At 49.3% G+C, this 27710-nt stretch overlaps 1 protein-coding gene across 1 annotated transcript in view; it reads right to left on the bottom strand.

Moving 5' to 3' along the window:
- Positions 1–295: 295 nt before the first annotated feature.
- CADM1 (cell adhesion molecule 1) overlaps positions 296–27710 on the bottom strand; it is a 132316-nt gene continuing 104901 nt past the window's right edge. Inside the window, exons 9-14 of the mRNA XM_039721755.1 lie at positions 24319–24390; positions 15589–15621; positions 10836–10889; positions 8868–8948; positions 2675–2806; positions 296–2482 (exon numbers count right to left, since the gene is read on the bottom strand). Of these exons, the coding sequence (XP_039577689.1) occupies positions 2364–2482; positions 2675–2806; positions 8868–8948; positions 10836–10889; positions 15589–15621; positions 24319–24390 (491 nt within the window). The 3' untranslated portion in view covers positions 296–2363. The remainder of the gene's footprint in view (positions 2483–2674; positions 2807–8867; positions 8949–10835; positions 10890–15588; positions 15622–24318; positions 24391–27710) is intronic.

A 27710-nucleotide genomic window follows, 5' to 3' on the forward strand; every position in this document is an offset into this window, starting at 1 on the left:
CCAAGGGAGGATGTAAATATTTGCTATTAAGAACTTGTGTACTGACCTACCCCAGCCTGGTGTCAGATCAATTTTCTCCAAGGCATTACTCCTTAAATAAAATAATTTAGCAATTATAAACAAGAAGCTTATGACATCTGCTCTATATTATATGCAGGTTCAATGCATCAGGTTTAACTCCTTTTATCCTAGTGTTTGGTGTGACCTGCTCAGCCCCAGCTCCTCCTGCCCATGTTACTGCTGGAGCTCCAAAAGTGGACTCAGTAACAGCTGGGAAAAAGAGTGCAAAACAAGGTCTAGTTTTGTAACATTAACTTTTTTTTATTAAGAAGACAGATATTTTATAGTACTTCTTTTCCTTTGTAAAAATGGGATACATGAACCAATACAAAATGTGAATGGGAACAGATGGATATGTATTTTCTTACACTGTAACATCTTCCATGGACACCTTAAAACAGAACTGGCCTAAGGGGAAAAAATAAAAAGGCCGGGTAAATAAAGAACAAGGTTGTTTATCATCAGTTCTGCGTTCTTCATTTGTGATCCTCCTTTAAACAAGGTTGTTCTTTCTTCACGCTTCAAAGTCCTAATGATCTAAAGCTGTACAAAGTAATACTCAACAATACATTTCAACAGTGCACTGTATACTGAAGAAAAAATACATAAACCGATATACAACTAAAATTAATAATTTCCTGTTTTTTCTCCTGTTTTTATGTGTGTGATTTTTTTTTTATTTTTTATTTTTCCAATGCGTGGGGCCGAAATTTTGCAATCTACCTGAGACGGAAAACACCAATCAAACACATGAACCTGAGACATGTCAACATTGTAAGTCAAAGTTACATCGGTAACACTGCACTACGGTACACTTCCAAACAAATATGGGCTGCTCAAGGCCAGGATGCCCGTCCCGTGCCGCCGCCGCCGGGCCGCGGAGCCCCTGGCTCCAGCCTGGCTGCTTCTCACCGCGATGGGGTTTGGCAATGGTGCTGAGGGCTCAGGAAAGAGCTGCGCTCGACAAAAGCTGCTCGGAAAAATGGGTGTTTTTTCCGCGAGGTTCTGCTCGTGGAGAGGGGGAAAGACGGAATACTGCTGGGGAACGGGCCCGCGTGCTGCGCCGGGCCGCCCCGTTCCCAAAGGAATCCCACACTGTAATGGTTCTGCCAAAAACCAGCAATTAAAAAACAAACGCATGAAAATGGCCCCCCCCACCCGAAACCCGTAAAAAAATCCCCAAACCTGACACTAAGATTAATGCTTTCCTTAAATAAATCAGATACATTTGCCACATAAACACAATAAAAAAGTATCGCTCGAAATCCATGATTACTCACCAAAAAAAAGTCAGCATATATAACTTTATACCGTCTTCCCGCTGCGGTTTGCTACCTGTCGCTTACAATTCCAATTGAGCCAGAGTCTCCTGTGCACCTATGGCTTTAGTGGTCATTAGCACGCTCGTTTCAACACAAATTCCCGCGTTTTACTCAGCAGGTAGAAAAAAAAGGCAGTTTTGTTCATCCAGCCGCTCTCCAGGTCTGGGCTCACACGTCAGAGGGGCTTTACCTGCTCAATCCATGGCCGCCAAGCGGGGAGAGGATGAGGAGAAGCCCCTGCATCCAGGAGGGCTCTGCCTGCCCAGCAAGGACCCTGCTCCTGCATCCCCACGGCCAAGCAGCGCCTCTGCCGAGCTCCAGCCCATTTCCCAGCCGCCACCATCGAAAGCACCTGAAACAGCCACAAAAGGGGGCTTGGGGGGTGTTATCCGAGCCCTGACGGCAACAGGGGAACGGGACATGGGCACACTGAACTGCAAACTACGCATCTAAAATGTGCTGGTTCTCCTCCGATGAGCTCGAGTTCTGAACGGAAACCGGTGAAGAGAAAAAAGGGGAAACACCTTCAGAGAAACGCACCTACTCCACGGGGTCCCAGCTGGCAACTCCAGAAACAGGAAAGGGGAAACGAAGAGCCACAGAAACCCGAAGGGAACTAACGCACAGAAGCCCCTCTTCTTCCCAGCCTCCCCCCGACCCGAACGAACAGAAATTAAACAAGGCACAGAATCTTCTGCAAATGACTTCACTAAACTAAATCCAAGCTGGACTTGGCCAAAAAAAGAAAACCCAAACGAACTGAGGTGTCAAACAGCAGAGTGTACTTTACGAGGAATATTTTTACACAGCAAATCCCAGACCTTCCCGGCCTCACCGCTCTCCACCCATTTGCTTTTTTTTCCTTAAAAAAAAAAGACACAAGCTGGTTGCAACTTCCAAGATCACTTTGTCTTTGTAGCGTTTAAATAGGGCCAGTAGTAACCGTCCACAGTTGGACACCTCATGGGAACCAAGGCTGCTCTAGATGAAGTACTCTTTCTTTTCCTCGGAGTTGTTTTGTCCCCCCTCTGCGTTGATGATGGCTGTGTCTGCGTCGGCCGCATCATCTGCTCCTTTGGCTTCGTGAGTGAAGTATGTACCTGCAAGGGAAGTGGAGGCTGCGTGACTCCTCGGGGGTCTTGGTGTGGTGCTGAGGGAGCGATCAACAAAGGAAACAAAAAGTGCTGCTGGGAGAGAAACTGGGGGGTGTGTCCCATCAGACGTGACAACACCATGACTGAGGGGACACACGAGCCTGGCCTTTCATCCTCCAGCTTTGGCCTCTGTCTTACCTTTATGTCTGGCAAAATATCGCCCTAAAATGATGAGCAGGCAAAGCATCGCAAAGACGACGACGGCCACGACGCCACCAACCACGGCATGGTCCACGCTCCGTATGGCCCCTTCCTCACCTGCGCGGGAATCTGTTGAGATCAGAAGAGGAATAAGGATTGGGGACTCACCACCATGCTCTCGGCAGGCTCTGGCTGCAGCTGCTCTCAGGATGGGAAGAGCTGCCCTCGGGCTCTCCAGAGGAGCAGGGGTGAAGCACGGAGCTAACTAGACAGATGAGTTCAGGCAGAGGAGCTTTCTCCGGAGCCGAACTGATCTGGCGGCTCGACTCGCGAGGTGTTTTCCGCTAAAAGCAGCAGCACTACGACTACGCACGGGGGAGACAGCTGGGAGAGGGGAGGAAGGGCACATGGAGTTGTTGGTGGGGATCTATTTTGGGAAATTTCCCTATAGTGCTCCCCAAATCTCAGCCTTCTTGGCGGATGGGGCACGGAGAAGAGCAGTACAACATGGGAATATTAATCATTAGCTCTGAGAAATGTCATTAACGAGTGCCCTGTTGAAAACATTTCAACTTCCCAAAACACTCCTTGCCCAAAACCCAACCCACCCAGCATGGAAAATGTGTTTACAACCATCCTCTGCCCCATGTGAACTGGGTTCCACCATGAACCCTCACCTTTACTGTCCAATGCAACCCACAAGCACACAGCCCTCCTGACCCAAAAGCTAACGCCCAGTCCGAGGCCCACAGTAAGCAGTAACTGTACAGTGCCTCCGACTGCTTTACTGCGTTTATTTAACTCCTCACCACACAATTAGTTTCCTTTCAGAAGCACCTCTCCCTCGGGATGCCGTCACCTGCGAGAGGGATGACTGATGTGGCGGAGGAACAGCTCCGGAATGAACCCCGGATGAGCTATGGCCATGTAAAATGAATGTATAGCAGTGTAAACAATTTTAATTTAAGAACGCAGCTACATCAACCCTCGCTGCAATCCTAATGGCAACTGAGATTTATAACGCAGTAAAAAACAATTATTCTCCCGCTGATTAATACATTAACATTTTGGAATAGAAGCTAAACCATTGTCTCTTTTTTTTAGTGAGTCAAGCGCGACACCTCTATTAAAATGATTTACTGGCCATACCTTACAATTTAAGCACAGCAGCAACAGAAACGGTAAAAATCTTTTAACTTTACATGATTTGTGAAGTCATATGTGAAGGATTTACCATTTAAATCTTTCACTACAAGAAGCACATGGCCCATAAATCTGCCCTGCCTGCGCCTGCCTGGACACCTCGGAGAAATGCGTTTTGCCAGGACGACTGAGAGAGCAAATGCAAGTCAATTTTTAAGAAAGATTTATCTCCGTCTCCCTCCAAAGAACAGAGCAAATCTCTGAAGCCTCCACCTCTAATAATATTTGAAGTTTATCGATCAAGCGTACAGATCCGTGACAGCTAAAGGTAATGGGGCTCTTTTGAGCTGAGACCTGATACAAAGCTTTCGAGCAGCAGCTGGGATTTACGCTTTCTATCGATATTTCCAATTCTGCTCCAAGATTAAGGACTGAGGGACCCAAGTAAATAACTGGGGACCAAGAGCACCATAAAGCGCCTTTTAATTAAAACAATTTAAGAAAAAAAGCCCCTTTGAGTAACCTCTGAGAGCAGGAGCCCCAGTGTGGGCAGCAAGATGCTGGGATGAGCTGGGGTGTGGTGAGAGACACTGTGGAGACCCTTCCAGCAGCTTGGCTGATAAGGTAAAAACTGCAGCCAAAAAAGATTATTCCCCTGCAAACCAAGAGCACAGCAAAGGGGAACCTTCTGTCTCATCTCCAGCGGGAACAGATCATGCTGTGATCACTTCCCAGCATCTGCTCTGTGGCAAGCTGAACATCCCTGCATGCTGAGGGAAAGGTGCCCATGGACACTCATGGGGTGTTGAGCTGATCCCGTGCCCAGACACAGGATCTGCTGCTTGCCCAGGGTGGCAGCTGGGAAAAACCAGTCACACCAGGCATCCTGGGAGCCCCCACTCCACTCCAGCTTGGCTGATCTGGCCTCTGTGAACCTGCTTTCTGCAAAGCAGCTAAACTGGCTCATCTGCTGGAGCAGCTGCTTTAGGCACGCTTCACTCCATTTTTTTCTTATTTTTTTAGAAACTTTGCACCCAGTTCCGCTCGGTTGCTTTCGGAGCAGCCAGCAGCATCCCAGCCTGGGCGGATGAGTGCCTTGCTGACATCTGGAACAGCTGAGGGGCATAAACATGCTGAGTTACGGCTCTGTAATGTGCTTCCAGCAGGATTTTGCATCAAGAGGCATTTTTTCTTCATCATCATAAATTAAGGTTGTGGAAAGACGAAGCCGCGTGTTCGTGCTGGCGGCGGCAGCCTCCACACCGTCCCACTGCATGGAGACAGGGCTGTGCCAGAGCCCTGTGCCTGACACATCCCTCTTGTCCTCCCTTTGCATGGCACCGTGCCAAGAGCAGGGAGCGAGGGTTCCCCTGAGAAGGGACTTTGGCCTAAAGCCTTGCCAGGTTTGCTCAATTGCTCCTCTTAAGGAAGACCCCTGCGAGGTGCCAGCCCCAAGAACGCTGTTATACACGTGGCTAAATACATCTTCAAGCTTGCACATGGCCTAAAACATTCCTCCTGCAGCATCTCCTCTCCTTGCCTCCAGCCCCTCATCAACCCCGCATGCTCTGGCAGCATGACCCAGCACCCAGAGCTCTGCCTGCAGGCATGGCAAAGCCCAGACCCACTGCCAGCGACTCTGCCACTGCTCCCAGCAAACCTGTCTGTGTGCCACCAGCACAGGAGCAGCCCCTCCACACCCTGTCCCTTGCTATTTCTTTGGTAATTAACAAAGTGTCAGGTCTATGGAACAAGGAATAATTCCCCAAAGCCAAAGAGAGACTTGACCTTAACAACTGGAATCTGCTTTAAATGCTGTCTCCAATTCACCCAAGCTATTCCCGCCTCCTATCTCTGATTAAACCAGAAATCACAACTTTATTGCTGAAGAGGGAACAGTTGAGATGGCAGGAACTGACAAAATGCCACATTATTTGCTAATCCTAATATGTTATTCTTCCTCAAGATTTGCTTTTCTCAGCACCAATTCAATTACAGATGCTACAAATCCTTCTGACATTTAATTCCCTCTTGTCAGGGTGCAGTAAATGTATACATGCAGAGCTTTCCCATTAGGATGTTAATATATATTGGAGCAAGCTGGATCCTGGCCTCTCCAGCGAATCATCAGGAATTTTCCTACTAGGGTTTTGTTTTGGGTTTGCTTGCGAATTTTTGTGGGTGGGGCAGAAAGAAGGAGGGAAGGGCAGGGAAGGCAGAGACATCACAGCATGTTGTCAGCAACATGCCCCCTCAGGGCTACTCTGCAGCTACGGTGCACCTTGGCTGAACCGTTTTTGGATCGATGCTTTGCTTGGCACCAAAGCACCTTAAAGGAAAACTGCAGCGGTTTTCCAAGTACAATCCACTTGCCAGAGCTGAACTCGTGCAGGAAAAAAAATCAATTTGTCTTCCCACGTGCTGTGCTGCTCCCCCAAGGGACTGGCATGGCTGTGCCCCGCCACAGGGGATGCCAGGGTTTCATGGGATGCAGCACTGGGCCTGTCTGTCCGTGGTGCAGGTCACTGTACAGCAGCAGCAGTGCTCCAGTCTCTTCTAGGGTGGCCAGGAAGAGACTTGGGTAGCTTGAAATTTATTTTTGCTGATTATTTTTGCCAACTGCTCGTGTAATCATCAAAATAGTGATTACACTGCTGGAATGGCAACCTTGAAGTTTTCCTTTAAACAAAAAGTGCGGCTCAGCAAACAGCACACAGACAGGAGAGAAAGGGGTTTGGGACTGCTTCCTACTCATCACAGAACTAAGGAACTAATTCCAGAGGTTAGGAGCCGTACGGAGCAGATGCTGAGCTGGGGATTGTCCATCTGAGTATTGATCATCATCATCTGTGACTCACTCAGCTATGGGGGCTTTGAGGGACTCTCTTAGAAAGTGAATGTTCTAATGATCTCCAGGTTTCTATCATTTCTGCCAATGTAAGTGCTAAACCAGCTTTCTGTGGGCTCTCAAGAAAAATGCTGGTGGTGGTAAGAGCAGCACTCTGACAGTCTGGGTCAGTGCTTACACTGAGTTTAGCAGAGGGAAGACTGCTCCCAACTTCTCAATTCCATTTTAACGAGGCTTTAAATATAGATGCACCTATGAATATTCCACTTTTTGTCAGCAGCAGCATCTCAAGAGTAAAGCAAGACTGGCTTGGACCAGGCTGCCCGTATTTTCAATCTCCTTTCCACCCACACTAACAGCTTCAGACCTATTTGGGTCAGACCACCCCACGTTTACCTGCAGTGCTCCCCACGCTGCCAGCAGCGGGTCCCGCGAGGCTCGAGCGGCGGCTTTGGCCTCACCTTGCTGACGGGAGCCCTCTGCACACACGAGGGCTGGGAAGGGCACTCTGCACCCCTCGGGTGCCCAGGGGCAGCAGCTCCTTCCAGGACCTCCTGCAGCCGGGACGAGCCGGCTGGCACGGCTCCTGACATCGCTGCTGTGCTCCAGCACCCTCCCCAGCCCACCTCGGCTCAGTGCCAGAGGTGTGGAGCAAAGGCAGCCCTGGGAGATGCAGCCTGTCCTGCTGTGGTGTGGCAAAGCCCAGGTTTTATGGAACCCCTGCTGTGTGGTGCTCCTGACTCCTGTCCTTCCTCCTCACCCCGCTCCAGCTTCATTCTGTAACCCAACTGCAACATTCTGGGGCACCTCTGGACAGCCCTGACCTTCCTCTATGTGCATTTCTGCTGTAAAAGCAGAGAACAGAGGGAGATTTTTATGAAAATGTAGTTAAGACATTATTTTTGGCACAGCAGGATATATTGCTGCACTTGCACAAAAATTTAACTTCTATTTCTGGGTGAAAATGAATGTCAAGCTCCTGACATTGGGCAGTGCGGGCTGAACTTGTGGGCAGGAGCAAGCTTATATACACTGACCCCACTGCCACTCCTGAGCCTCCCAGATGTGCAGGTAACATCTGTATCACCACAGGGGAGAGGAAACCTATGCCAACAGCTTTGAAGAATTCCTAAATAAGTGATCCCTTCTAAATCTGGCAGTTTCATTTATTAAATGATTATCACATCAGTATGCCTGAAGATCCCACAGGTCACAATTTGGGTGCTTAATGGCCTTAAGTCACTTGAGCACTCCTGAAAACCTGGTGAGCCAATTATTCCTCTTCCCTGGAGGTAGGAAACATCAGGACTGCACTGACACCTCCCAAATGAATCTGAGGTCAATTCTTTTGTGGAATGAAGTTTTTGAAATGATGGAGCAGCACTAGAGGTTGGACTTGGCAGGGAGTGCTGGTGGAAGAGCAGGCTGCCGTTAGTCTGTGAACACTATAAAGCACTTAGCCACGACATGGGAGGACAGAAATCACTGCCTGTCCATGACAGGATGAGCAATAATATTATTCATTCCCACAGCATGGCATGGAGCAGGCTACCCCTCCTCAAATTTATTGAGGGGCTGTTAAAGAGCAGCGTTAACCTGCCTGTTGTATCGTAATTGAATTTGGTCTAATTTAAACCAGAGAAATTTGAGGAGTTCATCCTTCTTCAATCAATAAGCTCCCCTTCAGCGACCCATTTCAACATCGCTTCATAAAAAATAAGGCGCTTTGTTTGAATAAATGTGCTCACCATGGCAGAGCTCAGAGCTGCTTCCACACTCCTCTGTGCAGAAGGGAGCCCCGCTGGCAGCCGGTGGCCATCGATCCACCAGCATCCCCTCTGCAAAGGCGCCGATCGGTTTTGGTTCCCTGCTTCACAGGAGGTGCCCACGCTCTGGAGCAGAGCCTGGAGAGCTCGGGGAGTGTCGGGGCAGGTCCCTGGAGCGCCGTGCCTGGAGCCCAGGGCAGTGTCTGTGTGTGTGCACCTGCGTGCACAGGTGTGCACAACACACACACACACACACACACGCTCAGGTTTGCCCTGGTGCTGCAGGAACCCTGCCTGCCTGGAACGAGGAACTGAGAGGTGCCAGCCAGCCCTCTCCGTACCCTCAGGGCTCAGGACGTGAGGAACAAGAGGAGAGGCAGGGACACACAGAGCTGGGCCGGGAAGAGCGAGCGCGGCTCTGCGCTCACGCTACCTGGGCGGAAGGCAAGGGATGCATTACTGAACTGCACCGTCGGCAGAGCCTCGGTTGGAGCTGTGGGTGGGACAGATGCACCTGGAAGGAACAGCACACTGAGCAAACACGGCAGCAGCCCCCACGCCCGCCGCGCCAGGCTCCCCCGTGGGGGTGGGCTCGTGCCCTGCATCCCCCAGGGTGGTGCCCAGGGCTCCCAGAGCCCGCTCTGCCTGGAGCTCAGGGTGGCATTCCTGACGGAGAGCTCCAGCACTCACCTGAACCACCCCTCTGGCAGCCCCCATGTGCTGACCCCGGGCCAAAAACATGACCTGGTTTCAGTCTCCTGAAGCTATGGGGCAGAGACCACTCTGTCTGTAGCAGAGAAGGGCCTGGGGCTCTCTCTAGTGCCTCCCCCATACCTGACCCAGTATGATCCTGACCACACCTGAGCAGGAATAACCACCCTTTGGGCAGGCAGGAGTAACCTAAAGAGCAACAAGCAAAATTTTGAAATTCTTAGGGAAAAAAATCAGTAGGCAAACCAGATGCTCCAAAAGGCTGCTTGGCAGCACACGACAGGTGCTCACTGTGGGCATGGCTCTGCCTGACCTGTGTTCTGTAGAGGTGGGGGAAATTTGGCTTCTATTCCAGACTCAGATAAAGGACTACACTGAGCTGGGTGCTCTGGAAAAGGTGTGAGCCCCTCTGGGCAGCACAGGCTGGGGAGCAAACACCCATTCTGGACAATTCCTTTGAGGAATTTTTTCAGGTTCTTCTCTTCATTCACCAAAAAGTGTATTTTTCCTTAAAAATAGAACTTTAAAAAGTAAAAGAACTTAGAGCAAAACAATTTCCCCCATCCACTCAGGGATGTTTCACCAGAGCCCTGGTGCATCTTACCTATGGGATCTGTCCCAGGCCTGCAACAATAATTGTTAGCATTGCTCAATGTTAGAAAACATCCAGAATGAATCCATCATTTCTGACCTCTTGGCCACAGCACACCTGTAGTGGCTTATGGGATGAGACGTTCCTGATTTGATTGGGTAAGAGGGAACCATTTGAAGGAATAAGATGAGGACTCAGGGTTTTTTTGACATATTTTTTTGCTCCATGCTGAACCCCGGAAAGGAACAGCACTGGGCTCCAACCCCCTGGGCTGGGCTCTTCCCAGGGGGACAAATGGCTGCTCCTGCCCTATGGCCAGGACTGTGCACCTGGAGGGGCTGGATGCAGCCACAGAGCGCAGCAGGTACCAGGAGTCTGCAGGAATACTCTGCAAGGAGGGGGGGACAAAAAAAAATACAGGTGCATTTCTATAAGAAAACATGAAAAACAAAGATTTAGGTTTGTACCACTGGTACAGGCTCTGCTCTGAATGCACCCAACTGCATCCACTGAAGATGCTGTTATGCTTTAATCTCAATTAGCACTAATTGGCAAGGACCAGCCATGAGGATGCATTTATGCCCCTTTCAGTCCAGTGTGGATAAAAAGAGGCTTGAACCATTTACTTGGTTTGGCCTCACAGATGAAACAACCACCTCCTTTTTACTGCCAATCTGATGTTGGTGTGATGAGGAATCCCCGAGCAGCCAAGGGTTAGTGCTGGCCACCTGTTTTATGGGGGTTTCACACAACACGGCAGAGTCAAGTGTTTTACTAACAAAGATTCAACTCAACTGGTCTCCAATTCAGTGTTCAAAAAATCCCAGCCAGGAGGGAACCACAATGGTTGGCCTCGGTGCCCCGCACCTCCTGCCCCGAGGATGCCACACAGAAATGGGTGCCAAAATAAAATAAATTAAAAAAAAAAAAGGGAGGAGAACCCCAACAGAAAGGAGCACACTTCCAAGCTGCAAGAGCATGGGGGGAATGGCTGCGCCACAGCAACTGCACAATGCAACATGGCCAAGATGCAGAAATCAGAGTGGAACCAGTGTCTAGCGAAGGAGAGCAGCGGGTTACCTACGGACTAGCCCTTACCTGAGAGATCCCCATAGTCCAGCTCCTCGGCCGAATTGGGCAACTGAGTAAAGCCTTACAAGTAAAAACAGACTCGTTTTTCTCTGCGTTTCTCAAGCGACAAAAAACAACACACTTAAGAACTGAGGATGAATTTCTTGAGGGGGAAAAAGAGAATGCGTCAGTCACTTGCCACCGTCTGCCGGGGCGGGCAGAGCCATCGTGTGACACCAGTGCAATGGTGGCCTTTATTACAGACAGAAATGCTCCTCGCTCTACACTGTTGGCACACGAAACGTGGCATTGAGACCACTCATAACAGCATGCAGAGCCCCCAGACTCTGCCTTTCGGCCGTCACGGGGACAATTTCCCAATTTAGTCCAGGCTGATTTCAGCCCTGCACACAGAGAGCAATGGAAAACTTGCCTCCAATTTTGCAACCAATCCAATTAGTTTTGATCATGGTGACAAGTCAGGACATTTACCAATGACGGAATATGAATATTGTGCAGTGCATGTCATGGCCTGTTTGCAGGCTGCGGGCTGTGTCCTCTGCCAAACTATCGAACAAACTGGCTTTTTTTCATTTGCCCAAATGTGATGGATTTATGGGAAAAGCATCTGTCCTCAGAGCTATAAAGCAATCAGGCAGCCAGCGCTGTCTGTGAGGGCATTAGTTCTGCTTATTTGGGAGTCTGAGGAAGTGCTGGGGTCTGCAGGCAGAGCATCTCCAGGGGTGGACACCTCAGCACCAGTGACAGGGCAAACCAGTGCCGGGAGGCCACCCAGACTTACTGAATGTGGGGTGGGGCAATGTTACCCTGTGGGCTGCCACTTCCAGGACTCTTCCTGCTGGCCACTAAAAGCAAACGCATAAGCAAAGAAAAAAAATTCCCATGAAGAGATCCTGCATCCCTGGGCATGGGGGAACCTGGGATTTGCAGCTCATGGACTGCTACCAGAGCTGACTCTGTTAAATAGCCAAGCTGTGAGTGCAGCATGGTCAATGTAAAGACTTGGCCCCACTGCAGAGCAGCAATATGAGTATTTTTATATACACACTGCCCTTTAAAAATGAATCTCATTTTCAGTAACTGGTTTTTAAATACATCAAATCACCAGGAAGCTACGTTGGTATTACCTCCTGAAGTGGGAAGCCATTTAGATTAATAGCAGGAAATATGCTTGTGTGCCACTCTTGGGTTTCAGGGAGTCCTATTCAGATTTTCAGGAGCCTTCTTCCTATAAATGATCTATAAATACAACAGTTGACTCACAGAACCACTGGCCATGCAAAGCTGCACTCGGCAGAGGAGCCCTTCAACTTTACTCTCTCCGAAATTGCTTCTGTAGAGAGTTCCCTTTTAAGGAACTACATTTTCTCACTGATGAAAAAGGGCAGTGTTGCATTTTTTATGAAGGAAAAAAAAATCCTTTTCAGAATAAAATTTGCAACAATTCCTCAATTCCGTTTCTCCCTGCACCTGGGACACTCACAAATGCCACCGGCCGGTGTCAAAACCTGTTGTGAGGCATTTAAATAGGTGGTAAATTACTTCTTGATTTTTCTCATTAAACTTTCATACTGGCCACTAAAGCCCCTTCTTTTCACTTCTGAGGGGATGAACTCAAAGTCTGCCACTGCGCCTGTCAGAGAAATGAAAGGGAACTTTTCACTCTGCTCCATTTCCCTGGCAATGATAAATCCTCGGCAGGCAGAGCCGGCGTGGTGAGTGCGTCCTGCAGCTCAGCAAGGTGCTCACACAAGGACCAGGCACCCTGAGTATATTTAGGTTTCTCTGGGCTCCCACGCTAGATCCAGTTTTTCAGGAAAAGCCAATTTCTCTCCCATCTCAGGCTCTAAATAAGCAATTAGGGATTCCGTTTCATGCCGCGCGCAGGCACGCGCAGGCAGCGCTGTGATGTTTTATTCAACCGCCCCAAGGATGGGAGCTGTGAAACAGACTGAGGAACGGATTCACTATTAGCTGCACTTTTAAGTAGGGCATTTCCAAGAGGGAAGGAGGCAGTTGGGCTAGCAGAGCTGCTTGGTGATGGCAGTGTAGAGAGCCCTTTTCTGTGGCACCTGGATGTACGAGTGGCCAGCGCTCTGGTGCAGCTTTGGCTTCAGCCAAGCAAAACTCATTTTCAGGGACTGAGCACTATCAGAAAAAGGAATAAGAGTGTAACACAATAGTGTTACCTATTCTTGTATCAAACCTGCTAAGGCCACAATTAAAAACCCACACAGGCCTTCAGGGAAGGATTTCCAGCCTGTAAAATAATTTACCTGCTGCATTATGGGCCAAGTATTTTCTTATCATTCTTCATTTGTGACTGGGGTGTTTTCCTTATTTTAACCTTCACTCCAGGTTTCCTGCTTTGCCAGCTTTAGAGAAGGCTTTTCCAAATGGCTCAAAACCCTACCATTCCATGGGAATCAGCAGAAATTCTGCCTGTGCTGAGGCAGCATTGCCTGGTTCCTGCCTTGCTGGGGGAGTGGGGAGCAGCCCTGAGCCCCCCATTGCTGGGCAGACAGAGGGGTGGACAGAGCCTGAAGCACCTGTGTGGACAGCACCCATATCCTGGGGATCACTCTGAGCATTCAGAGCTCTCTGCTTACAACAGGGTAAGGGCAGAATTTGGAAAAAAATGGACACAAAGTCAGCGTGTCCAAGGTCATGGCTGCTTAGAGATGTCCTGCTTGTATCAGGGGCAAACATGAGCTGGGCGTCTCACCTGAGGGCTCCACAAGGGCCAGCACCTTGTGAGGGCTGAGCTCTCTGGCCACCCAGGGGCAACAGGGGCCAGGACATTAAAAACTGGCACATTGATTATGGTGGGGAGGGCGGCAGGGAGGAAAACTGAAAGGGCGTGGCAGAAAAAAGCGCTTTCTCCCCAGACTGAGTGTAACACTCCAGGCTGTTACACTCCTGGCCCCACTGAGTTCTGCCCGTACTCCAGCTCAAACAGTGGGACCTGTGATTTCAGCCCCACGGGCACCCTGACCCCACGGGGGCACACGGAGAGGGAGGAGGGCTGAGGCTGGGAAACCCCAGCTTCGTGGGGTGCAGCGGAAGCACAAGCCTTCCTGCCGGCCATGACCATGCTGTTATTGGAGCTCTGGCAATGAACAGTGCAGAGAAAGGAGAGAGTGCATCAGAAAATTCACAGTTAAGCTCTCATTTTTCAACAAAAGAGTTAACAACGTTCGTGCGTTAGGTCACTCATGCATCGCTGCCGTCAACTCCATTCCGTGAGGAAACAGGAATGGCAGGGCCTTGGCTACTGCTGGGACATGCACACACACACAGGACTCCTTCCCCCCAGTCCTCTAGGATACACTCCAAAACTTCAAATGGCTCAAAACCCTCCTTCCCCGATTGAAGCATTGTGCTGGCTCCACACTGGCCTTACATTCCATTTTCTTTGATAGCAAGCTCTTTTTTGGGTTGGTTTTTGGTTTTGTTTTTTGTTTTTTTGTTTGGTTGGTTTATTTTCTTTTTTCTTCCCCCAATTCATTTTAAATCGTTTTTGGAGAAAATCCATTTGGCTGTATTCATGCCCATGCATTTCTAGTCATTCACAGACATGCTCACTCCCATCGGACATCAGAAAGAACAAATGGCCAACATACAGAAACACCTGGTATACTCCATACACACTCCAGCAACACAAGCTTGGAAAGAAATCCAGAGTCTTCATGGGAAAAGCACCCCACAAGGGCAAGCAGGGGGGAATTCAGAACAAACTGGCTGGTTTTAAGGCAGGAAAGTTTGTGGCAGCTCGTTTGACTGGGATAGGTTGTCATTTCAGCTGGCCACCTCCCTGGCAGTGATCCTCCCCATGGAGGGGGGAAGTCCTCAAGTTAAGAACAGGCTTTTTATGGCATCCTCAGAACAAAGAAAAATAAGGAAAGACGCCTCAAGGGGAGCAGGCAGGAGAACAGCGTGCTCTGTGCGAGGGATTTCTGTCAGTAAAAAAAAATCAGTCAATTTATTGGAGTTAAAAGAAACTAGAACAGCAAAGTCCAACGTGGATTAGCTGTAATTAAAAATTGTCAAAGGTTTTGGTTCTTCAGCTGAAAAGTAAGCTTGTGCCAAAAAAATGGGATGCTCAATTTCCAGCCTGCAGCGCGTACGTAGGCTCGCCGGGGAATGGAGGAAGCTCAGGAAGCTGTCAAGCTGTTAGCTAGACTGCCTCGAGCAGACGAGAAGGGTTACTTTGCTAGACTGCTATGCTGAGAGGAAAGTGTTGCTATTTGTTTTCCCAATCTCCTTCTGCAGTGTAATAACGCAAACTTCCCTGCTGACCTTGGAGGCGAGCGCTCCTCTGTGGAGCATCCCAGAATCCCCAGTGCTGCCCTGTGCCAGCAGACCCTGTCTTAAAAACTAACTCAAAATGCAAGAAAAATGCTCAAAAATCTAAAAAAAAAAGAAAAAAGCAAAAAACAATTATATATTTTTCATGTGTAAAGCGACTCTCTCAGTCAATGGGTGGAGACTCAGTTGGCATTGCCTGGACCTGGATGCCACTTCCACGGGGCTTGTGCTTGCCTGGCACCAGGATGATCACCTGGGGAGCTCACAGCAGAAATGACAAGAGCAGACAGACTTTCCAGCCTTAGAACCCATGTTGTATTTATGAGATGAGTCCACCTGAAACACAGTTTTCCCTTGAAGACTCCAGTTCCCTTTTTGGCCTCCCCTTCCCAGGCTTGTCTTGCCACTCAGCAGCGCTGAGAAATAAGATAAACAGGAATGTGATACCAACCGTGAACTGCCGGTTCTGTCGTCGCCGTTGTGTCTACACACGGGAACAGAGGATTGGAGGAAGGGAAGAAACAGGAGGAACAGCATGCAAAAAAAGGGAAAATGGAAAAAATGGAACAGATAATATATGAGCAAGCTTTCAAAGAACATTGCGTGACAAGCAATAATAAAATGAAAGGCAAAAAGCATTTGAAGTGAGTTGCACTGTTTAGAAGACATGCCTCCAGTTCAAAAGCTATGAGCCTGAGGAAAACAGTAAATTTTTCTCTTTTTCCAGGTCCTTGCCAGAACAATTACTGGTGGTTGCAAAGTTAGGGGAACAGGAGACAGGAGAGAACACCGACACCAACGGTTTGGTTGGTGGGGACAAAACAGAAGCTCCAGAGCAGGATGAAGAGCTGAGGCTCGGCACATCGCTGTTACACACTCAAACACTGCCTCATCAGAGCACCCATGGCCAGGGAACAGCCTGCTCCTGCCTCTCCTCCAGCTTCCCAGCCATCACCTGCATGATGAACCATTTTTTTCAGCATAAAAGATGTTCTGGAACTGGCAGCAGTGGACAAACATTACCAGTCCCTCTGCTGCAGCAGGTACCTGGTTGAACAGCTATGGGTAATTAAAATATCCTGGATTTTTTTTGCTGGTTAGTCTGAAGCTGACTCTACTCCACATGGACTACACGCCACTGGAAATTTCTTGGGGGGCACTGCCTCGCAATGGAGAGATGCTTTGTGTCTTCCAGGAGTTTGCAACAGGCAGTTTTAAAAGACTGACCAGATCTGAAGCCTTTTACTGACAGTTATTTCCACCAACAGGTCTAAACCAAATGTAACCACATTACCCAATTTACTGGCCTACTTAGTTGTTGGAGGCTGTTTACTCTGCATCTGGAGGTGGGTATTCTGCGGCAGGGGTCAGCGGCTGGAGCGAGAGGCTCCCAGAACAGTGTCCCTGGAATAAATCCCTGGAGCCAAGGGCTCTGCCTGGCTGGGGCAGGCAGTGTTTGAGTGAGTAACGGCGTGGTGAGCAGCGCTGCACCGCGTGTCCCTGCACAGCAGCCCGGAGCTTGGGTTTTGCAGCAACGACAGACAATTCACAGCGGCGTTTCCCCTCGCTGACATGCTGGCAGACAACCCAGGGACAGGGCCCCTGCACGGGCAGAGGCAGCAGTGGAAAAAACAGGACCTGTTTCTTGGCAATTTAGCTGAGGACAGCCCAGGGCTGAATTCCTGAAGCAGCAGCAAAGACAAGGATCATACAAGGAATACACAATACTTACAGATACAAGGTCTACATGCTTTAATTATGGAAGCAAAACAAATAAACCCTGCACAGTTTAACAAACTGCACCAAGATTTGCATAACAGATTATCAAGCCATCATTAGCCTGTTTCCACTGCCAGTGTAGGCTGTTCTCATCTTGGCAACCAAATCTAAGGCACCCTCAAGGAGGCCAGCCCTTGTTCTCCTGCGGGAGCTCTGGGGGCTGCAGGGGACACCTTCCAAAGCCACGAGGAGACCAAGAGCAGGGCTTTGCTTTGGTTTTGGGTAGCAATCCCCGTTTGTTTTAACCAAGCAAATGGTGGAAGGGGAAATGGTGGCGGAGGTGGGGGGAAAGCCATTGTTTAGAAGGGGTTGTAAAACTGAGTATTAATTCCTGAGATAGCATCTTGGCATCTATAAATAGTCTCAATTTACTGTCTTCCTGAAATAAAAAAAGTTATGTCAGCTTTTACAATAAATAGAGAATCTGCTGGAAGCAAACTCGTATTGATGTGCTGGAAGAGATTATTAGTCAAGAAACAGTGCAAACTGGACAGTGCATCTCGCTTCCCCGTCCGGGGACAGAGACCGACAGGTTACACAAAATAAAGTTCTCAAGCGGTTGTAAGTGCGAACAAATATCCACGTCAAACAACATGTTGGCTGCAGCTGGAATGACAAAGTTATGATTAGCAAATGGTTTGGATGGTTGCAATAGGAAACACAGACCGGTTAAAGTTTAGAGTGAGCGCTCGGGGAGTCCTGCCCAGTCCCAGTCTTCTTTGGGAAGAAGGACTGTGCACACAGGAATGACCCCGTGTTCAAGACATGAACCTGCTGACACTGCAGTGCTTCTACAGCATCACGTGGCAGAGAGAAAACAGTCACTGGTGCTTTGGTACCAAATCAGAGCATTCCTGTAAATCCATGTGTGTCCTGCCCGCCACTTGTCACCCAGGAAGGGACGTCCCAGCCCTGCCATGCTGCTGCTCACACAGCACCTAACTTTAGGCTGGACTGGCTAACTTCAAAGGTGCTTTTCTGAATCCTGGGTTTGTGCCACCAGCTTCTGCTTTGCTTTCAAGAACGGCCACACTTCTGTGTCAGAGCAAGCACACAGCACCCCAGGGATCACCCTTCTGCCCCATGTCCTACAATAAAAACCATCTCTTCTCCTCAAATGCTGACCAACAAGAAGTCTTTGATACACTCCTGACTTAACTAATGTTGACCAAAGCCAAGGAAGGCTGTGCCATCACAAAAAAGCACCCTAAGCCATCAACATGCTACACAATCACCCAAGGATGATGGCTATAATTTAAAATGGAAAACTGGTGATGAAGGGGCTGGCTTACCAGGTGCAGCAAAGCCAAGAGGATGTAGAAATCACATAACCAAACAGACTCAACTCAACATGGGAGTTTCTATCTTAGTATCAAGGCTTCTCTTCCCAATGCCAATCAGGAAGAGAACTAAACATGCTGTTCAGAAAAAGTAGAACAATGTTAAGGCCTTCCAAACTCTCTGTGTACAAAAGCTCCTCAGGGGCCTGGTTTATAGTTATAGAAGGTACCCAAAGGAGTTACCATTGGCCTCTACAAAGCTGCAAATTTCACTTTATTGGGATTTCTGTGTAGCACTGGCTGTAAGAAATAAATATCTGCCACCTAGGACAACTCAGATGACACCCAAGCTCTAGGCACTTACCACCCCATTAGGCAGCTACGCAAGGGCACACACACATATACACACACGTATTTATAAAATTACTGCATGGAGGCAGCTGGGCAACATTTCTCAGGGTTATGAGCTCCACTGCTGAGCCTCCTCGTTTTCTCAAATGGATTCTCTCCAACTTCAAACTGTTTGCAGAGTGTGACAGACCAGGCCCTTTAAACTTGGCCGTAATTAGTCCACAGCCTCAAACAGAACAAGCACGATGGAGGAATATTAAAACCCCAGCAGCAAAATTAAATTCCCCTGGATGAATGCTGCAGCTGCAGTGCTGCAGCCTCACAGAGGTACTCAGTGCTGGGGCTGAGGAGCACACACAGAATTACAGCAGCACATCCACAAAATAACGGCAAAACACGCTGCTGCCTTTTAAATTTAAAGAGGCTTTAGCAAGTATAGATACCCATTCAATATATTGCTTTTAAAATTGCTTTCTGAACTGAAACCAAAAGCCAATCTGATCCCTGATGCGTGGAGCTCTTATTCTTCCCGATTTTCCAGACTACTTCACATGTACTGACCGGGGCGAGTGTGAATTCCTGCACCGTGCTGCCTTCACAGCAGCCTGAGGGAGCAGCATGCAGCACGGCAAACGGACCCCTGCTTTGGTTCGGGGCTGATGAAAAGGCCTACAAAACCCTTCCCCGGATGAAGCTGCTGTGGGACACCAGCACAGACGTGACATCCCCCAGCAATGCCCGAGCTGAGGGGTGACGGGGCTCAAACACCAGAGAGCAGTGGCCCAGCCATCCTCTCCCTCAGCCCAGCCATCCCCTCCCTCACCACACGCTCCTCCAGGGATGGATGGAGATGTTCTTTGCCCTCCTGAGCCCCCTGATCTGCTCTGTGCAGCACTCCAGGTTGGCACTGAGTGCCCCGGTCCAGGCGTGCTGCAACGGGCCCTGGGGACAGCTTGATTAGCAGACCAGATGTTTCACAAAAATCATCACAATCTCTATGGATGTTGTGTGTGACCAGAACAAAAATAGCCTGAAATTGCCACAGTGGCTCCAGCCATGCTTTTTCATGTTTCTCCATACAGATTTGGGAGGATTTGGCTTTGATTTCAAGCCCAAGCTAGCACACAACCCACGCTTCTGCTCAACAAGACGATGGTTTGTGCACTGCTTATGCTGTGTCACCAAAAGTAAGGCCACATAAGACAGGTCCTGCCTGCTACTGGCTGGACATGGGACCGAAAGACTGAATTTTATTTAATTTTATTTCCTGTCCCAGGCCTGTCAGCTCTGCCTTTAGCCCCTTTAATGCAGACACATCCTGGATGAAAATGTCAGAAAGGCGAAGAATCATCTTTAAATTAACTTGACATTTTACCAGGGACAGGCAGAACCTTCAACGGAAAGCAGAAGTTAAATAATAAATAATTTGGGGGAACAAATCCCTGGGCTGCGTCCCTGCACGGTGGCACTGAGCCCAGGGACATGCCACAGCTCGACACCAGACTGGGAATGCCGAGAGCAAACCGGGAGCTCTCCTGCTCCTGCTGACGTGCCCATCTCCTGCTGGCAGCGTGGGCATCTCCACATCCCCAGAAAAGAGACTGGGAGAGAGTCCAGACAGCCGAGCTGAAGCTGACCCCTCTGAGCTGGCTGGGGAGTAAATGTGTTTTTACAATTAAATTCCATAATGAGGGCAGCACTGCTGCAGCCGCAGGCAGAAGTGGCCGTACCTGAGCGGTGCCATGATCCTGACAGGATGCAGTGCTTCATTCATCCCCACGCTGCCTCTTGCCTCCCACAAACACACTGCAAGGAGATCTGAGAACAGGGTGACTGGGACTGCATTCTTCCTGCCCACCAGCACTGGGATTACTGCTGGGATAAACCCCTTCAACTGCAGCTTTTCACACCACTGGCTGTGGAAAGGACAAACTCCTACAGAGGATAAAATAATTTTTCTTGTTTTGAGGAAGTTTTTCAACATGTGAAATGCTCTGAAAACCTGCAACTGATTTTTGGCCACAGAGTTCACATTTCCATGTGCAATTATTTTTAAAGCACCTGGGATGACACAAAGGTCTGCTTCTCAGGAGACAGTGCCTGCCCCCGTGGGTGACAGGAGAGTTCCAGCACCATGTGCCCCTGCTCAAGAGCTGATACTCCAACTCAGCATCAATTCTCAGTTCCTGCTTTGGAACTCACTGCACACCTCCACGCCAAAGAGAGCTTGCTCCTGCTTGTACAAATCCTGAGCCTCAGGAAAGAACTCAGAGCTGTTTCCACAGGGTGGGCTTGGTGCTTTCCACATGCACTCACTGCAGGAGCTGGAGCACCTCTGGGAATTCTCAAGTGAAAAGCACAGCCTGCAATGTTACAGCCCCCTGAAATACACAGACAGACCCACACCCACACCTGCTACTCCCAGGGATCAGGGGGATTTAAAATATGCTCTAAATGGGCTTTCCAGGGGGGACATCAGGACCCCCAGCCTGCTGCTGGTGCTGCTGCAAAGGATGGAGAGCAGTGCCCTTGCAGAGCCAGCAGCATCCACTGCAGGGCTGGCAACCTGCACGTGCCACCCCCAGCTCTTCACCAAAACTGCTGCCAAGACACCTGTGCAATTCCACCTGTGGAGAAAGCCTGGGAAATGCAAATGTGCACCTATGAATGACGAGTGGGTCCTGCGAGCAGGGTGTGCCAGGCAGCTGTGGGGAGGCTGGGACAGGCTGGGAACCTGAGATGAGGGCTGGGCTGGATTAAGGACCTTTATTTCCCAGGAAACAACAGCTGCCCGAGCCCAGCATTTCCAGGAGCGACTCCAGGGTAATTCAAATGGTGCTGTTTGCTCTGCTGTATCGTATTGTACATCTTAATGAAGAAAGCCACAAGGACAATTTAACTGATAAAAAAGGGCTCGGCAGTGATAACGGCTGGAACACCAAAGGATGGCTGGAATATCAATGTTGCTGGAGGATACGTGGAAAAGATCGAGCTGTCACGCAGGAAATCTTTTCAAGCACCTACACTAAAGTGACAGAGGGAAAGCTCTAAAGGTCGTGGTGTCTGGAAACTTCACTGCTCAGCTTGTCCTTCGCGGGAGAAAGCATCAGGTCAGCTTTCCAAGAGCTCTCCCAGAAACTCCCTGAACCAATAAATCAAAAGGACAAACTCCAAGGACAGAATTTTCTAGGGTCACCTGCTAGAAACTGCTTCAGTGCAGCCTCTTTCCCCATGTTTTATTCAATTAAAGCAAGACAATTATTTTTCAGAACTACTCCATGGTTCCAGGGGACATGAACTATGTCAGGGTTATACTAAAAGTAGGGGGAGAAAAGCAAAACAAAGCAGATTTCAAACCCACCTCATCCTAAGTATTGGATTCCACTGGGCTGGCTCCAGATGCCTGGGCTGCCAGCAGCTCAGAGAACAGCCTGCTGTCTCCCACCTCCTTTGTCAGACGGGAAGAACGCTGCAGCATTTGGGTGAGGATGGGAATTAAGGTATCAGGTGTCTCTCAAGGCTTTGAAAAGTGTTCCAACACTACTCTGCTATGTAATTCTAGAGATTATGTTAATATGACCTAATTTTTTCCAGCCACAAAGTCTCTTAAGTACTGAAGGGCAGAAGTTGGTGTGGCTCCACGCTCCTGAGCACTGGCTGGAGAGGACACACACACAGATCTCTGCACGACAGGGGGAGGAGAAGCCTCAGCTGCTCTGGGTGGGAAAAGCACACTAAACTCATGGGCAGAGGATGGTAAGACACATGTCAAGAAGACTCAGTGCCAGGGAAAAAAATAATAATTTTCCTTATCAGCGTTAGTAAATCTTCTTCTGACAAATGGCGAGCAGGAACTGCTGGAATCAGGGAGCAATATCACATCATCACTTTTCCAGCCTCCTCAGCAGTTCAAAGGCAGCACAGAAAAGCATCAAGAAGGCAATGGAGACCCACTGGGTTCTGCCACCACAGTCTGAGATCCTCCAGCACTGCAAACCAAGGTGAGAGAACAATGCTGGACAGCCACGTGCTCCTTACCCCACGGGACCTCTGCCAGGCTGATGACACGGCCATTTCCGACTGCAAGAACCATCTCTCTCCCCTTCTTATTTTTAATATAAAAACCTGGAAAGCTGTGTGAAGGAAAGCCCAAAGGCTACTGAGCAGCCACAGCCAAGCCACAGCACTTGCAGCAGGACAGCAAACAACGAAATGCTGCTTATTGGGAAGAACCAAGCACTGCTGTGGAACCTGACACAGCACGTGAGGACAGGCTTGGGAAGGCAGTGCTGGGGCAATCCCTGAAATGACAGGCTGATAACAACCCAGTTCCCAGAAAAAGGACAGTCATTAAGGTTTGCAGGCACCAAGATTAACTGAAGGGGTTATCCAAGCATCAAGACACATTGTTCCATTCAGCCTTCCAAAATTCACTGAAAGCACGAGCAATTACCGTCAAAGAAAGAAACCTGTGAGCACGTCCAGGTACAGCCTGTGGGACACACGGCCAGCTCCTCTGCCAACAGCTCTCAGGGAGGCTTTGAGAAAGCTTCAAACCTCCTCTGAAACAAAAGCGGGTTAGGTCTAGAAATCCAGAACGGGAAGAAGGGAGAGCCAGTCACCAAATCCCCAGCGGCCCGGGCTGGGTGCCTGGAGCTGGGCTACTGGCGGGCACCTGCAGGGAGGAAGCAGAGCGTGGTGAGGACAGCCAGGGCGATGGTGGCCACGTTAAGGCACGCTGGGAGAGAGGCTTCGCCGGCGTCTCCGTGCCAGCAGGGCCTGCCTTGGGTGCAAAAAAACCTCGAAAAGGAAAAGAAGCCACGGAACGCCCTGGGCAGGGTGGTGAGAGTCAGCTGAGCAGCGTCATAAAAGCAAATAAAACGTGAAGGCATTTACACAAGGGGTGGTTTACAGCAACAGTAAACGTTGTGCCATTAGCTATTCAATGGTCCATCCTCACCTGCCGTTTGTCACCTCTGCCTCAAATAAAAAAATAAAACCAAACCAAAACCCACAAAAAGCAGCAAGCAAAAGCAAAAGCAGCGGTTGGAATAGGAAAGGTCGGAGGAATGACAATGTGAATGGTTACAAATAAATCAGAAGGGTTTTCCTGATGAGTCGGGTCTGTGACGAGGTATGAGGATGTGTCAGAGAGGTGTCATGATCTTGCTGGTTGTTTTTATTCATCTTTTCTTGCAAGACACGGAAAATCTCACAAGCTGAAAGGCAGCTCCTCAAGAAGGGGCCTATGGATGGCATTCACACAACAAAAATGACTGGTGGAATTCCCTTTTCTGGGAGAGTGAGGGAGGAGCTTATCACAGAGAAATACCAACATTTTGGCACCAGAAAAATCATCTTGAGTCACATCAGGTGAATTGAACTGCCCAAGACCAAACTTTCTATAAATTGCTCAGAAATTGATGCTGACGGGATGGAGGCTGAAATGACTGCCTGTGCTAAGGGAGCTCTAAGGCTTTTGGAATCCTGCATTTGAAGTACCCAGTGCTGGCCACCAGTAACTGAATTAATCACTTTTCCTGCCATGACAATTCCCACGTTTCAGGAACACCCACACCCACAGCAAGGACTGTCTGACACGCTGTGAGCTGCCGGACCAGAGCTCGTGCTGTGGGTGGGTGTATTTGAGGGAAAAAAAAATACTGCAAGTGACTGGTTTGTTGTTTTTTCCCCAGGCTTCATGCTCTGCTTATATACATAAAAGACAATAAACATTCAGGACATTTCCAATGGTTATGAAGGTACCATACCTGTGATGGTGGTAGGGATGGTGGTGGTAGTGGTGGTGGTTGTTGTGGGAGGAGGGATAGTTGTGGGGGGATCTGGATAAAATATAAAAAGGAAAATAACAAAAAAGCAAATTAAGAAAAAAACAAGCAGAACACAACAGCGGTCAATCGTGATCAGAGGAAAACAAGGATGCTAAGAAGCAGCGTGGGGTTGGGGACCCTTCCTTGGCTAAATCCCAGGGGGGAGCCCAGCAGGGACAGCGGGGCCAGATCCTCCACCCATGCTTACCCAGGCTGGAGAACCTGGCCCCAACCTCTCCCCACTTTCTGCCTTAAACAATGCTAAAAAAAAAAATAAATAAAACCCAGCATAAATTAGTCAATGAGCGAGAGAAATGGAATGGGAGAGGCATAAGGAAAATAAACTGCAGGCTTTCCACAACAAAAAGACCAGTTTGCACACACAAGGAGAGACACGGTGGTGCTTTGGTGGTTGTCTACGGATACATTTGCAAACCCAGGTGGGAGGGTTGTGTGAGAGGCCCTGCTGTGCTTCACAGCCTGAACATTAACAGCACACGAACAGATCTCACTGTCTTCCCAGGGCCGTGAACCTCACTGCTCTTCCTCTATAAACACACGGCAGCAGGATGTTAAAAACTACTTCAAAGATGGTAAGGGATACAGAGAAATGAACAACACCATTGCTGAATATCAATTTCCAGGTATGAGGAATTCCACCAAGATCTTTCCATTAAAAAAAAGTCAATATTTTTCTGACAATTTCAGTTGCACACGCTTGTTTTTGCTACTAGGGCATCGTTAATGAGATGTTTCTCTCTGTGACCATTTCTCAGATGGACTGGACCTGTTGAGATTCAAACCCTGCTGCTCGTCACGGGATTGATGTTACACACAGGGACACATCCTTATCAAAACTATCGGGCAGGAGAAGGTAGATATGAGAAGATGTAAAAGAAAAAATATGTATCAATGCCCAGATGATCAAACTGAATGCACTAAGTAGTCAGAAAGACTTTGAACTACGGATTCATTCGGCAATAATAGAGCATGAAACCTTTCATGGGCTTTTGATTTTAGGTTTCCTCCGTAGCACGTCAGCTGTTCCTCACTAACACATCTGCTACTCTTTTATCTCTGAGCAAGCTCCCTTGGATCCCCTAATTAAGATATCTGAACTTTAATTATATACTGCACCATTATTATATTCCATCCAACTTCCCAAGAGTTAAGGAACATCACCTCATAGTTGGCTGTGCTATGAGCAGTCACTGCCTCTCCTCTGCATCCCCAGGATCCCAGCCCTGTGCTTCTCTCTCACTCCTGACCCACACATCTGCTGGGAGCAGGGGGACCCTCCCAGCTGAGGCACAGCAGCACTGGGGGAAGAGCCCCCAGACTCACACTGGCCAGCCTGGACTGGCTGTGCCGTGGGCTCTTCCTCCATAACAGCAAAACAAAAGAAAAAAAGAAAGAAAAAAAGAAAGCTGGAGTGCTAATGGAGCTGGAAGCTTCTAGCAATGTATCTGCCCACGCCCATGGGGACAAAAAGCATAAAATGAATTTTAGAAAGGAGCGTGTGCTCAGTGTGTGTCAATGGGATTATGCATCCCCATCCCACGTGGGCAGCTGGGGAGGTGCTGGGCACAGCTCAGCTGCTGAAGCCACGTCAAACCTGGACCTGCAGAGATGTCCTTTGCAATGGGACTGCCTGAATGCTGCCTCTCCTGGGGCTGTGCCAGACCCTGCTCCGTGTCTGCAGCCCCCAGCTCCCACCCTAGCGTGGCCTGGGGGCTCTGCATGAGCCTGGCCTGGTGGGGCCAGCGAGGCACAGCCTGCCCCAAGGCTCCCTCCGTGCCCACGGAGACGTGGCTGCACGGACACAGAGCCTGCTGCTGCTGGGGAACTGGCTGGTTTGGTGGGGAAAAGCCATGGGCCAGAGGTGTAAGTGCTCCACCACCGAGCAGGGTGAGACCCCCATGCTGATCTTCCCCTCAGCAGCAGCTCCAGCTGGGCTCTGGACCAGGTCTCAGCTGATGGCCACAGCCCAACCACTCCCTCCCCTCTCTGGACCTCTCCTTTTAAAATCAAGAGTTAAGAGGATTCCTTGTGCTGTCCAGAGTGGCACAGGATGGTCCCAAACATGCAGGAACTGGAGGTGATGGGGTGTGTAAAACCCTTCTCTGCCCACGAGCAGCCCTACTCTACATGGGTAGCACATCTGGCAGATGCCTAAGCTGGAACCCGCAGTCTCCATCCCCTGGGAACTGCATCTCCTTCCAAGCAATGCTATCCTGGGTCTTCTCCTGGGGATTTAATCCCAAGAGGAAGCAACCCCAAGGAAGTCCTGCGCTGTCTATTCTCGCTCACGTCCAAAATGCAGAGCAGTTATGTGAGAGCTCCCATGAGCTCTAAACCTCAGGTCAGTAACGCTGGGGAGGTCCCCCCAGCCCTGCCATGGCCCAGATGGGTACACAGCACTACACCTGCCCCACAGCTGCTTGATGGCAGCAGCTTTCACAGTCTCCATCTCGTGGGGAACTGCCTGTGTCCTCTTCCAACTGCTTTGCTCTCCGCAACATTGGCTGTTTCTTTCAACACTGATGTAAACAAGTGGGTTTTTCGTATTGTGAGCATGCAAATTACCAATCATAAATGACTATCTGACTTCATTTTGTAAATTACAGTCTTGTGGAGTGAGAAACACTAGAAAAACTACCTATATGATGGGGTGCATGAGTTTTGTATAAGCTCAGAGCTGTCACTACCTTGAGTCTTTAGGCGAGTTTCTAAGACTGGGCTTAAAATCACTCCTTGGAGAGGTAAGGGAGGTTCTCCACTCTTTGACTGTATCAGAGCAACTGCCAGAGAGCTCAGACTGCAGAGCTTCAGGCGGCTGTTGCATGGAACAGACTTCAAACCGAGTTTCTGTCCCATCTGAGTGGAACCACAGCATTGCTCAGGTCGGAAAAGACCAAGACCCACCAGGAACTCAGCCCAGCCACACACAACCGCCCTTGACAGTGAAAGTTGAAATATGCAGCCCAAGGAACAGCTCATCATTAAACTGGGGGATGGCTCTGCAAGTGCCTCCTGAATCTCCATTCCATGCAACACCTCATGGCAGGAGCATGAGGCTCACAGCAATGCCAAAGTAACGCAGAGGAAAGGAAGAATTAAAGCAGGTACTTAACAGCGCTTCAAAAGATGCTGAGGCATGTTTTAGTGTCTGCCCAGCCACACAGACAGGCTGAAGGCACCTCATTCCTCCAGTTTATTTACTGGTTTGTAATTATCTGGGGATGCTGGCTGATTAACTCGCTAGTGAAAGGCTCAGAACCCCTCAGACCATTGCTCAGGCCACTGGAGGAGGCGTTACCAGAAGGACAAGA

Source organism: Passer montanus, unplaced genomic scaffold, assembly GCF_014805655.1.
Source record: "Passer montanus isolate IOZ18808 unplaced genomic scaffold, ASM1480565v1 scaffold47, whole genome shotgun sequence".
In the NCBI taxonomy this organism is placed as follows: domain Eukaryota; kingdom Metazoa; phylum Chordata; class Aves; order Passeriformes; family Passeridae; genus Passer; species Passer montanus.